This window comes from Emydura macquarii, unplaced genomic scaffold (assembly GCF_026122565.2).
Source record: "Emydura macquarii macquarii isolate MOO-44397 ecotype Brisbane River unplaced genomic scaffold, CSIRO-AGI_Emac_v2 contig_2205, whole genome shotgun sequence".
In the NCBI taxonomy this organism is placed as follows: domain Eukaryota; kingdom Metazoa; phylum Chordata; order Testudines; family Chelidae; genus Emydura; species Emydura macquarii.
The window spans coordinates 36,612,443-36,626,872 of NW_027132342.1; the positions used below are offsets into that span (position 1 = coordinate 36,612,443).

The window sequence follows — 14,430 nt, forward strand, 5'->3', positions numbered from 1 at the left end:
ATTTGGCTTATGTTTTTATGTAAAATCTTTGATGCTGTCATTTGAGGTAAGAAAAAACAGCAAAGACAGAAAATTTGAAATACAGTACTCCGTAGTTAAGCAATGTTACGTTTTCTATATCCTGTAAATGAATCGAATGATTATGTACAAACAAAGCAGCCCTTATCCTCTTGCAAGTGATGATTTCACTAAAAATTTCATCAAGGTTCTCATTCTGTGCAGGGAAGAAATGGGAAAGTAAAGAAATCCATCTCAGAAAAAGCCACATAAATGTGCATTGCAAAGCAAGCCTTAGCAGTCTAAAGACAGTTTGCAAGCAATGAGCTGAGAAAACTAATATCTACAACCATGGAAAAAAGTTTCCCACCTTTAATCATTCATTCTTCCATATGCTGTTGTATCAACTGCAAACGTATGTCAAAATCACACAGCATTTCTAAAACCTAAACTACCATACATACCTTCATTCAAGCAGCCATACCTCCTACTTCATACGTCCACTCTACTATTTGTGAACTATACAGTGTCTGCTCAGCACATATCATCTACTCTTTATGGGTTTAGTCTGCATGTCTTGCCATAAACAAGCTGATGATAAAATAAAATCAACTACAGAGCTATCCAAAATGCTCGTCCCTGATAGGAAAAATAATGAAATAACCATTGAAAGGATGGTTTTATATCTTCAGATGCTGCTAGGGGCAAAGTATGTTCATCCGAATTTTGCAGAAAAAATCTGGATAGCTGCCTGTTGCTTAGATGAAGAACATTCACTGCATATTTGTTCCTCCCACAGACCCCAAGGATGCAAATGGGTATTATGCATATTGTATCATTTTCAACTATATTCTAACCCAGAGATATGAATAGAATGCCGTTTATTACATACAGAGTAAAGGGGGCCTGGCGTAGTTACACAACTCAGAATACTGAATTTTCAGATTCTTCCTCTTGAGATAAAGAATAGAAAGGGACATTTTCCAGAAAAACTGCTCCACAGGCCAGAGAGGAGATCAAGAAGTGATGGGGATGAAGAGAAGAACACAAGAAACTAAATCAGTAGATAGAATGGCAACTTGTAATTAAAGATGAAACTTGAATCCAAACCCTTTCAAAAATGTCAGCAAATTGAGTTTAAATTTGAATCTCCAGGTCCAAATCCACCTCTCAAGTTATGGTCCTGGACTGGATATGCAAACAGAAACTCTGGTTCAAAATCTCATGAGAACTGCTGATTCCACAGAGGGTCTAATCCAAAGCACACTGAAGTCCAAGGGAGTCTTTCAATGGGGTTTGGATCAGACCCAAGATTTCCACCATGTAACAACAAGTCACCTTTACTTCAGCTGATTTCATGAGATTTCCACCAATGGGGGTAAAAATATTGTAATAATGGATCACAATATTTCAGTGCTGACTAGTCCAAAACCAAATTTTAGCCCTAGTTCAGCTATGAACCTGAGCCTAATATCAACACCAACTTCTTGGCCCAGCTCTAACTATTATGTTTCATTTTTTGTTACACATGGGATTGTTTCTTTTTTGCTTTGGGACTGGGTGTTGTCATCTATAAATAGTTTCTGGTGACTTTTCAACACTTACCTTTTTCATTGCCATTTGCATATTGTGGAGGCTTGTTTTTATCAATGCTGTTAAAGCTCTGACTTCTCCGATTTAAATTAGAAGCTCCCTGGACCTTGGTACTGCTGCCTGCAGCTGGCATCCTTGAGGGCCCTGGAAGCCTAGAATGGTATATTCAGAAATTACTTTGTTGAACAAGATGCAAACGTATGGATCAGGCATTTTGTCAAGCAACAGACCAGCATATAGAACCAGTAACTGAATAACAATGATTTCACATAATGACAGTGAATGGGAGGATTCAAGTTAGTTAGACTCGACATGATCAATGAAAATAAAAGTTAATCCTAACATACACAAAAGAGAAAAAGATGCTTTACAGCACCACAGGAAACATATAAGGATGCTTTGCATTTGCTAATAACATTGCTAAAACAGATTCACCCAAATATACTATTATAGTGTAATATTTTACTTAAATATATCAGTCTGTTTTCTGGAATAAATATGATAAAATTGAATAGCAAACATAAAAATAAAACATTTTGAAGAAATATCCCAAATGCTCTTAATTTAGTAAATACTGTAGTTCATAGACTCATAGACTTTAAGGTCAGACAGGACCAATATGATCGTCTAATCTGATCTCCTGCACAACGCAGGCCATAGAACCTCACTCACTCACTCCTGTAATAGACCCATAACTTATAACTGAGTTACTGAAGACCTCAAATCATGGTTTAAAGACTACAAGGTACAGAGAATCCACCAGCAAATGACCCAACCTATGCTGCAGAGGAAGGTGAAAAAACCCCAGGGCCTCTGCCAATCTGCCTGAGGGGAAAATTCCTTCCCAACCCCAAATATGGCGATCAGCTAAATCCTGAGCATGTGGGCAAGACTCACCAGCCAGACACCCAGGAAATAATTCTCTGTAGTAACTCAGAACCTACCCCATCAAACATCCCATCACAGGCCAATAGCACAATAACTGGATTTTTAATAATCCACTGTAGTCAAATATATTTTGAATAGTTATTGGCTTGTAGCTCTAACTAAATTTTAGAATAGTTTACATGTTTATTATCTCAAATAAAATATTTATTTTCAATATTCTGTAAGTTACATACTGCACATGTTTGTGTACGATCTATAAGAATATAAGGCAGACTGTACAGTTCATTTGTTACGATTTGCTGCCACCATCTGAGCCTTACTGAGTAGTAGTGTTATGAAAAAATGAGGAGCCATTGTCTCTAGAGTGTATAAACCCTCATTGTATTCTATTTGATTCAATTCTCTGACATAGGATTATTTAATACGTCTGCTTCAAATTTTCTTCATCACCACGGCAAACATAATTCCCCCCCCCCCCCTTTTTTTACACAACACATAATAAAATGCTTAGATCCTCAACAGACTTTTGCAATAGAAATATATACCCATATTCTGTTGCTGATGGACTATGCAAATGTGATGAGTAATTTCAAACACTTTGCTAACAGCAGTATGAATTATTGTAGAGATCTCAAATTATACTAGTATCATCATATGATGCATCATGAAAGGGCAACAACTGGAGGGGGAAAGAAATCACGTTATAAAGGTCTCCAAAATTGTAGACTTTTAAAAATATTTTGCTTACCACATTGGTACATCAAAAATGTTGAAATCATTTTAGTTTCGTTAGATAACATATATAAACAGCCCACATTCTGTTACATTACTGATTTAAGCCTCAGAGAGCTAATCCATTCATTATTTTTACGGCTCATTCTGGCTGCCAGCCTGCCTTGCTAGTCTCTGTGCTGAGACCAGAGCAGACTGTCTCTACAGCTGTATGCATTCTAACCTTTACCATGACCCATGAATTCTAGTGATCTTCTATTCCCTGAAGAATGCACTAAAACAAACTTAAAAATCCATTTGCTCTTTCTCATTACCCTAATTTGACAGGCAGTCAGAGCCCTGAGATCATTTGTCAAAGGTAATGAGAAAGAAAAGCACTGAGAAGGCATGTGCAAAACTGGAAATTCATCTGTTCTATTAAAATGTAAGGTACTTACATGTCTATTTTAAATGCCAGAATCTAAGAACATGAAGCAGTAAGCACATTATATATGAGGTCCCTTGCTCTACATACTTTCCAATGTACTTCATTTACCATCATTATTAATTGAACTCACTTATAAATTGCCCTTGCAAGATCATTTTAAGCAACTAAGGAAAAACAAAGTAGGAAGTACCAGGTAAGGGACAAGTCACATACCTCTGATCAGGGCCTTGGAAACACTGTCACAGATTTAAAGTGTTAGACAATAAAACTGTTAGCCTACACATGCTGAATGGTGGACAAGACAATAGTGTCAGCAATAAATAAGACTGAAGATCTATGATCACAGGTGTAAAGCAACTGCACTCTGGTATAGCTCATTCCAAACTATCACCAGTAACTCCGATTGTGTTAGTGCACCACATTATGAAATGCAAGCTTTATTGTGGATTACATTATTTATAGTTCATTGTTCTCATCAATGAACTGTAGAGCAAACAGTGTGATTAATAAAGACATTAGTTATCATAAATACAGACTTACAACAACAGCAAGAGGGATTTGGATTCTTTTCTTTTAAAAACTTGTTTGTGGATTTTATCGCTCAGGAAAGTGAGAGATTAACAACAATTTGACTAGAGTGGCGAACAGGACAGGCAGGGAAAGTGTAAACTGCTCACAGCTTTGTCAAACAGACTTCAAACCTTGCTGCAGGCCTTTGTTGCTCCAAACCCATGTATCTTATGAAGAGGGGTTTTACCTATGCTCACCAGGGAGAGTAGAGACAGTCAGAGACTGTTTGTCTGCTACATCTTTGCTTCTCTGCTCCTGACCTCCATGAACTAGACCTGTGTGATGACTTTGTGATGTGGACACAGGGTTCCTTGGGACCTAGGATGGCCTTCCAAACTCACTTTCACTTGTGACCAAAGTAAGACACTGAGTCAAATCTGTACTAAATCCCTGAGCCTCCTAACCCCTCAAATCTGATATTTTACATGCAGGACACAGAGATGCAGGATTACATCACAACCAGAAATACGATTAATGGTATTATACAAATCTGCGTTTGCCCGTCAGGTGCCAGGCTTTCCCATGACAAAGCTCAGTGGTGCAAAACTTGCATGATTACACATTGCAATGTTTACTTATGTCCAAAGAATACAATACCAATGGGCATTGACTCAATTGAGTATCACTAACAAGCAATAAATGAGAGATATTAACTGACCTAGAAGTCTTTTTTTGACTGGTTGCAATTCCACTGTGATTAGACTGAGTTGCATATCTGGCTGTCAGACTGTATGAGAAGAAACAGAGAAATTGAATTAAAGAATTTTTTTTGAACACATAGAAAGCACAGACTTACCAGCAAACTATGAGTTAATGTAATGCAAGTGGAACAGGTACAGAAGACACAAATTAATCAGCAAAGCATGAATTAATGTAATGTGCAGATTGAGTAATGCAATGTACAGAGTATGAAATAACGGATTGCACTAATTTGCCTCACTTAGCAGAACATATGAACGTTGAAGTATAGACAGTTTGGGTAAATTTTCAGAATGGCCAAGTTTCAACCTCACTAGCGCAATCTGCTCCTTGCAAAATTTGTATTTGTGTTTTTGCATCCTCCAAAAGAACTGCAGGCAAATATGTAAGTACATTTGCCTCCATCCCCCTGATCTGGATCCGCAATTAGGTAGTTAGAGGAGAAGAAATATTCTGATTTGCAGCTACATACCCAGCGTCGACACAAAATGCAGATATAAATTGTACCCCCCAAAGGAAAGATGCTGCTGATAATGTAGCTATATAGAAGTGTTCACTGGTGTTCTCTTTCATTGTCACTCAAGCTAATTGTAACAAAGTTCTTTGCTCAGACAGAGACTTTAACAGGAAACCCCTGTTATTCATTTAGGTTTCCTTTTACATTCCATAGGGAGTTGCGTCTTAGTCTCTTACAGCATGCAGAGGATATTTTTGCAATACAAGACATGTCTGTGCTGGAGTATTTAAGTACTGTAGATTCCTGTTGGAAGCCAGAAATGTGTGCCTTCAAGCAAGAGATGCCTGGGGCTGAATCTCTGTTGCCTTACGGCCAGTTTATGCTACTTCCTAGCACAGGTGGCTCTACATGACCCGTCTCTCCCAGCAGCTTGCATGAGGAGTTTGTCTGAGGCATGGCCATGGGGAGGAGCTGCACCCAAAGCACTGATGCACTCTAGCTATTATAGCTGATGCAATGTAGAGCAGCCTTCAGATCCCAAAGTCCCAGAATATGGGGAGGCACAAAGGTGGTTTAAAGTGTAGGTCAGGTGAAATGGAAAATCAGAGCCTCAGAGCTTTTGAGGATGTGGGAGGAAACCAAGTAAAACGGCAGCTATAATATGACTGGTTTGCCATAAACCCAGCAACTCCCACAGTTTATATTTTTCAATAACTGTTCTGAGTAGTAACAACAGCCACCGCTGCCACTGGCATGTAGGTCCTGTATAATAGGCTGGCAGTATTTGCCAGAAACACCTCTCCCTGCTAGGAGGTGTTGATTCCCAGAGGAAAGAGTTAAGTGGTTTCTGCTGATGCACTAAGGTAGGCAGTTTATTACTCTATGATCATATAATGATTGAAAATAGTCAATACAGTATAAAAGTGATATCCAGCCTCTCTAGTGAAAATGTAGTTGCCTTTAAACTTCAAGTGCCCAACCTTTTATTGAGAAAGGATTCTCTGAATTTTATGTTCATTATTGTTAATTTCTGTAAGGGGTCACAGTGTGGCCTCTAAAGATACATGAACTGCATCTGCAAGTTGGAAATGGCCCCCTGCTCACACACTGTTTGAAAGAAATGAGAGTATATGAGTCCTAACACTGGTGTATGAAACCACCAAAGAGACAGGAAGGGCACAGTCCTTTGGCATCGACATATTTGAATCCTCACAACAGTGACAATTTGTTGTTTTAAATGACAGTATCACCTCGCTCCTGGGATTTAAAATAATACTTAGCCCATGTTTTACACACACACACACACACACACACACACACACACACACACACACTCTCTCTCTCTCTCTCTCTCTCTCTGTATATATATATAGTAAACATGGGCTAAGTATTATTCTCTCTCTCTCTCTCTCTATATATATATATATTTACACAGACACACACATTACATAACATTATGTATGTTACATTATATTATAACATTGTATTATTTTATCATCCAAAGCAGTTTCTCAATAAAAGGCTGGGCACCTGAAGCTCAAAGGCAACCACAACTTCTCATTTTTACTAGAGAGTAATAATAATTATCTGATTTAATACCTCACAGATCGAGACGACCTCCCACCCAAAATACAGGCGCACGTCACCACCAGAAACAAAGGTAACCTCAGGCCATTCAGGAATATGAACTATGTGGGAGGAGGGGTTTTGCTGTGTATTGTTTATAGTAGAGAAGTGTGCATGTGTGTGCATGCGTGTGTTTATGAGAGAGAGAGAGAGAACAAGCACTGGGAATGTGACCCCAAGAAAAGCAAAGGACTTGTCTATAGTTGAAAGTGAATTTGGATTAACATAGCAAGAAAATTTAAGGCACGGTAGCTGTTCCTGACCAACTCCATGTGTGCATTCTCTTATTCCAGAACAAGAGTGCCTTATTCCTGTTTAGCTCCTACACATAGGAACAACTCTATGTGTAGACAAGTTCTAGGAGAGAGAGTTTGTGGGCTAAGTGATGACTGAGAAAGGGACTCAGAACTACGAGTAAAAACAGAGTCTTGTTTGATTCCTGCTATATTCTGGGAAACAGGACATTGTAAATGGACAGGATTGCATCAAAGGAACACCTGACTCCATCATTAATTTTTTTTTTTTAATAGGAACAACACACAAAACCCTGAAATTTTGGCTAACTGCTCCTGTCAAAACTGGTAGTAACAGTTATTAAAATGGCATAGTCAGCACAGCCTAATAGGTAGGCACAAGACAGCATGCAGCAGTACTGCATTGCATCATTAGGAAATTCCTGTTTGAAAAAGTGCTAAGAGTCTGATCCAAATCCCTTTGAAATCAACTAGATTCTTTCCATTGACTTCAATGAGCTTTGGATCAGGCCCCTTCTTTATCTCTTGCAACTCAAGAATGCATAGACTGCCAACCTAGTCGCAACAATCCCAATGAAAAGGTAAAAATGGCTAATTTCTGTTGCTGATCTTTAGGCCAGAGATGGGTGCAAACAATGAAACAGAACAGAACAGGTCAGCTGCAAGCAGGGCAAGGGGCTTTAGAAACTATCCTTAACAGGTGCATGCAATCCCTCAAAGTTTACCATAAATAAAAATGCTAAAGATTCTTAGATGCCTGTCATAAGAATATAAGGACAACCATACTGAGTCTGGCCAACAGTCCATCTAGCCCAGTATCCTGTCTTTCTACAGTGGTCAATCCAGGTGCTTCAGAGGGAATGAACAGAAGAGGTAATAATCAAGTAATCCATCCTGTTGGCTATTCCCAGCCTTTGGCAAACAACAATCCCTGCCTAATAGCCAGGACCTATCCTCCAGAATTTATCTAGTTCTTTTTTGAACCCTGTTATAGTTTTGGCCTTCACAACATCCTCTGGCAAGGAGTTCCACAGGTTGACTGTGTGTTGTGTGAAGAAATCCATCAAAGGCTGGTTAATTCAGAGGGCAAGGCGGGGTTAGAATTTAATTTTACCAGAGCAAACTGTGAAGAATGAGGAAAGTATAATGAACTCATCGGTTCAAATGAGAATCTGTGAAGAGTGAGGGTGAAGGGCAGACAATGAATTAATGACAGACTTTGGAATCAACTGCAGGGAAATCTGTCTGCTTACTCCCTGGCCTGCAGACAAATAGCATAATAACATTAATGGCTGTGTGGTACAGGAAGGAACGAATGAAAAGGAGGAAGCTCCATGAAATTACATACAGCACATAAAGCTGAAGGATGGAGCTCATCTAAAGCTGGATACACAGCATGAGTCAAATAGACAATACTTTAAACCCCAGCTTCAATGGAAACCCATGTGATGATTCCCTATATCCATTGCTATTTATTAAAAATAGAGCCTTTCTAGCAGATGGGTTTTGTTACTTTGTAGTGTGATGGTAGTGTGGCAATCTTTCTATAATTTAGAGGATGTCCTGTAGGTTGTAATTCTTGTTAGAGAGGGGGGAAAAAAAGCAAGAACAAAACAAAAGCAAACAAAACACAGAAATAAAAGGTTTTCTTTTGGGATCAAAATCATGTCACCCTACTGAGTACCTGAATTTGACATGATAAGGTACAGTCATAGCATATGGGTGGGGTAAGCACGCACTACAGCTGGTTGGGAATTTTCTGTCAAAATGATTTTCAGATAGAAAATATTTTTTTCACAAAATCAAAATTTCCTGCCAGAAAATTTAAAATTTCCACAGGGAAAATTGAAATGAAAGCTCTCTGGGTCCTCAGCAACCGAGCTGGCACCCTGGATTCTCAAATTTCATGTGCTCCCAAGCTCCCCATCAGGTGGGCTGCCACCTCCTCACTTCCTCAACTACCTCAGGCAGTGCTGATTAACTCCCTGACTGACCATGCAGCTGACTCCCTGCCTTCCAGGAAGCCCAGCTCCCCAGTTGCATTGTCTGGGGAGCTGGTTAGCCTGGGGAGCAAGCTGAACAATTCTGTTCTGGAATTGTTTTGGATATTCTGTCCTGCAAAAAAATTTTTTTTTTTTTTTTTGCCTTTTCGTCCCAGTTCTGGATGAATTTTTTTTCAAAAAATGTGAAATTCTTCACAAAAGGGAGATTCTTTCCAGCCAGCTCTAATGCATACCATACCATCTGTTATATTAGGTGTACATTCCTCCTTTCAGCTCCCTCAGCTGCTTGCGTTTTATATGAACAGGCCACATCCAAACAGGCAGTTGGAGTTAAAAAGAGAACTGTATTTTCAATGTTTTTTCCACAGTTCACTGTGAACTTCTCACAAAGCAAAGACTAGATTTTCTCAGTTGGCCTCCCCTTTATTTTTTATGCTTTCTCCACATTGATTTCCTTCTTGCATAACCAAGTGACTTCAAATATACATAGATCATCCAAAGCAGGGACTGTGACTTCATATATGTTTGTACACCACACAGCACAATGGGGACCTCAGAGCTGACTGGGGCTTATGAGCACTATCATAATGTAAATGTTTAACAACAATTAATGAAGCAGGTGAAATGACAGCCCTTAAAGACACAAGAAAAGATGGCAATAAAATAACTAAAAGAAAAAAATTACTAAAAACTACCAACAAACAATAATTTAGCAATTTTGGTTAAACTAAAATATAAGTACTTTTAGATACTTCAAACACCTTTTAAAATAATTCCACTTTTCCACTCAAAGCACCTATTTGAATAAGAATGTGCTGCATAAGTATCAGACTGGGACTGCAGCCATACAGCAATTTGCACCTCTACAGATGCATATGTATATATATATATATATATATATATATATATATATATATATATATATATATATATATATATATATATATATATATTATTCACCTCTGCTTGACTCTGTCTTAGTTCCACTAAGGACCCAGTAATAGTCTGAGTCTATCTCAGAATACTTATGTTAATTTCTTGTTTTAAATCTGTAAGAGATGCAGTGGTATAATGAATCTTTCATACCAGATGGCAGGAGAAAGGAGACGCCGTATTGCACTTAGTTCTTGCTGTCATCTATTTCTATTCATCTTCTTTTGGATCCATTCTGGATAAAACAAATTTGTTTGGGGATGCTAAAATAAGATTGAGGTTTCTAGGGCCCCAGTTTCTCAAAAGCAGTTAAACATGTTCCTAAATCCATCCCTATTCAGCAAATGTGTAAGTATTTTCTTGTATAAGGATGGTCTGCTGAATTGGGGCCTAAAATAATGAGTTATTCAATAAATAGAAATTAATAAAACTCCTATCATAATTTTTGGCATGTTCTCATGTTGCAGAGTGTTTTAATTAAAGCAGGACAAAACACAGACCACTATATAAGCTATCTTTCTAAACAGCTTTTCTATCTCTTATAAATGTGGTGTATCTCATACTTAAGTATATTAGACATTCATGTTTTTAATTTCCATCTTAATCTGTTTTGCAAGGGCACTAATTGATAAAAACAACAACATGTAGTGCTTTGATGGAAGTAAGATTTTTCTTTCTTTTCTCCATGAATAGAGAATCTGATCTCATACACCACAGTTGCAAAATATACTAATTAATTGGTATCTGCAGTACAACAATATGAAGTAATTTCAGTCTCATGCAGTGAGACTTTGAGAATATTAAGAGATAATAATTGGGAAAAGGACAAAACAGTAGTAAAAGAAGAATTCATGTAAACAAACTGAGAAAAGAATAAAAGCAAGCAACAAAATGAGTCATACATTTCTGGCCATGTTACAGCACCATGCCATGTCTCCCATATATAAGAAATAATTGGAAAGAGTCAATGTTTGATTCAGAGTGGGTAGAATATGAATTAAGACACAGGGTAGCATCAATGCAACACTCTATGGTTCTGATCCTGCAATTATTTACATGCAAATTTAACTTCACATTCACAAAGGACTACTCACAGGTGTGAAGATATGCATACGTGTAAGCTGTTTGTAAATTGGTGGTAGGGAGGTTGTAGTAAATACGATTAAAGAGACAGCAGACTAGGGACCCGGAAGAAGGAAGGAAGGGGAAAATCAGGGGCGAAGGGGGAAAGTGTAGTGAAACTGTGGAGCAAGACAGAGAGAAACAGAGAACACCTCAAGGGAAAATTCACGTATTTTAAAGGGCTTTGTTTCTTCTAGTTGTAAATGCACTCAAGGCTTGATCCAAAGAGTACTGAGATCAATGGAAAGATTCTCATGGACTTCAATAGGCTTTGGATCAGGCCCTATGTGGAATAAATTATGGCCAAATGTACATAAAAAAGAAAGTGTAAAAAGTAATGAATGGTGAGAACAAGACGTGTGCCAGGTAGAATTAAAATATCTGTGATACACAGAATTTGAAAGATTACAGAATGGAGTTAAAAGAATTTTTAAAAATTGCAAGGACTGATAGTGAACAAAAGATTACAGTTACAGTTTGAAATGCAAAAGAAACAAGAAGTCAGTGAGGGAGACATTACGGTTCTTAAACAGATGGTGAGGATAATTTATTGTCACGAGAAATCAGTATTGCTATGCACTGAAGTGAATTCTTTTTTTGAGGATTTCAGAAGATGATGTGATGATACATCTCAGGAGAGGAAGAAGAACTCCTGATGACTATAAAAATTACACCAGGGCGGATAATAGGAGACTGGAAATTGACAGAATTTCTAGGATCTCTCCTGCAAGTCTGAATGAAGAGGCAAACGAAATGGGAACCCTTTGAAACATGAGGTAGAGAAAAGTTAATATAATGTTTAAATTTAAAACAATAGAGAAAAAAGGAAAAGTTTTTTTCTACTATTTTTGTCCTCTCCTCCTTTTCTTTTTTTTAGTTGAGCAGACTGTCCCTCTGGTCCTAGTAAGGATGAAAATGACATGGCTGTGTTATGACAGTGGTTTGTGGCGGAAATTATTTACTGAGTTTACCATGCTGTACTGTTCTATATGAATAAACAGAAGACTGAAAAGGTTCAGTCTGGCATCTTTCAGAATCACTATATTTTCCTGAAACCAAATATTTGTTATTTGTCACAATCATAGATTTAGTCCCAAATGTCCCTTTTTGATGTAGGTTCAAATTTGCCTTTTAAAAGATCCTCAAAAAAGTTCTATGCACTAATTAGCATTTGAATGCACAACTGTCTGATTTGTATGCACAATTGCTGGATTTTGAAGCACACGAGTGGGCGTTTCTGCAGATATTACTGGTGCATTTTTAAAGGCCATTTGAAAAGTGGCCCTTAACATCACAACAGGTATTTTAAAAAACGATTTTAAATGATTGCTTATGAAGCTGTAATTCATGTAATACTAACATGAATGAGGAATAGCGCAGGGCAGGTGATGTGCACTTTTACATATACTGCCTTTTAAAATCAATTCTCAGTGAATTCTGGCCAGAAATGCTCTTGCTATTGTAGTAATTTCTTCCACTATCTTGCAATCACTGCAAAATGTGCAAATTCACTTGGTAGTTATGTGAAGTGAACAAATGGAAGCTAGAGTAAGACCGCTATATTCTGCTGACATATGTGGGATAGCTCCAGGAAGTGGACTGAAAGACTAATACAGAAAATCAATATTTCGATTTATAAAACTTATTTGCATTACACATAACATATTTGCTTAGATACACAATTAATCATCTAACTAGTAACCAGATCTATTACATATTCTAGTTGGTTGGATTTTAATAGAACAATGTGAAAGAATGCCTATCCTACTCTCTAGACTCCCTTGCTATTAATTAACCAAATACAATAACAAAAAGATTATAAAATCAAAACAGCAGCATATTTCTCCTCCCAACAAACCAACTACTGGTCAGCAAATATATTACAAATAAACATCTCCCAACCTGGGAGTTGCCTGGGTTACCTGCCCCTAAATCCGGCCCTGCCAATGGGAGGAGCAAATTCCAAAGATGAGGGGGCCCACACAGAGAGTTCATCCAAGCAGCTCCCTATCTAAACTGCCTAGAAGACTCCAGCTCAGGTGACTTCATTGATCTCAAATGCAGCAGGATGGAATGGGGAGGGAGCTGATCCCTCAGGTAGGAAGGTCTCAGACCAACTGGGGATTAATGATTAAAAGCCAATATCTTAAGATCAATGAGAAATTCAACAAGCAGCTAGCAAAGATCTTAGTGCACTGGCATCATATGCTCACAAAGAAATGCACCACTTATTAAACACTCTGCACCGGATTCTAAATGGATTTAAATATATACAGTATATATTAATGTTACTAAGAACAACCATTCATTTGGGGTAGATTGTGATAACGTCTACTCAGGCAACAAAGGGGAGAAAGAGTGAATAATGTTCCAACTTATGTGAATGTCACACCTGCTTATATAGGGACACTGATAGTGGGGTGGGGGGAAAGCAGGAGTGACACAGTTGATACTCCCCAATGAGATCATGTTGGTGGGGAAGGGACAGAGAGAGAGGAGAGCCTTGGCTCTGCCCTTTCCAGAGTGCGTAATCGGACACAGGAGAGGTGGAGGGAAATCATGACTCACTGTGTCGCAATTAATTCTTTGGCTTAGTCGTGGGGTGCTGCAGTGAGGTATCTCCACTTACTCTGGGCAGACTGTAAAGTTACATCTAGCCCTATAAGAACGTTGAAGTCAATGCCTTTACTCTGAATTTACTGTGGTGTAACTAAGACTAGAAACTGGCTTTTCGTATTCAGATTTGGGTCTGTTTAAATTCATAATCATAGCCATTACGTTAACATTTGTGTACTCAGCATAGTATAGCATATAATAAGTTGTGAATGCAACATGCTTCATTTTCCCTCTACTACTTCTGAGAAAGAAGCAAAATGAAACTCAATTCAGTGAACTGGCTATATATGTAACTGCTTATAAAGATCAGCCACCTAACTTTGTTTACGCTCTTAAAAAAACAGGGTGCTCCTTTAATGTAACGAATTAACAAAATCCATCTGGATCTCAAGCTGTGCACATCATTCCTGTACGTGATAAAATAGTTTGTCCATCTTTTGGAATTTTGCTGACAGCTCACTGAAGCCAGCTACTGCCTAATCCATAAATGAGAGAGAATTTTGCTTTCATCCA

At 38.1% G+C, this 14,430-nt stretch overlaps 1 protein-coding gene across 2 annotated transcripts in view; it reads right to left on the minus strand.

Annotated features, from left to right (window-relative positions):
• Window positions 1-14,430, minus strand: part of NAV3 (neuron navigator 3) — a 343,145-nt gene that overhangs the window by 182,285 nt on the left and 146,430 nt on the right. For both annotated transcript variants that reach the window (XM_067559905.1, XM_067559904.1), the window contains exons 6-7: window positions 4,866-4,934; window positions 1,603-1,742 (exon numbers count right to left, since the gene is read on the minus strand). In XM_067559905.1, the coding sequence (XP_067416006.1) occupies window positions 1,603-1,742; window positions 4,866-4,934 (209 nt within the window). The remainder of the gene's footprint in view (window positions 1-1,602; window positions 1,743-4,865; window positions 4,935-14,430) is intronic.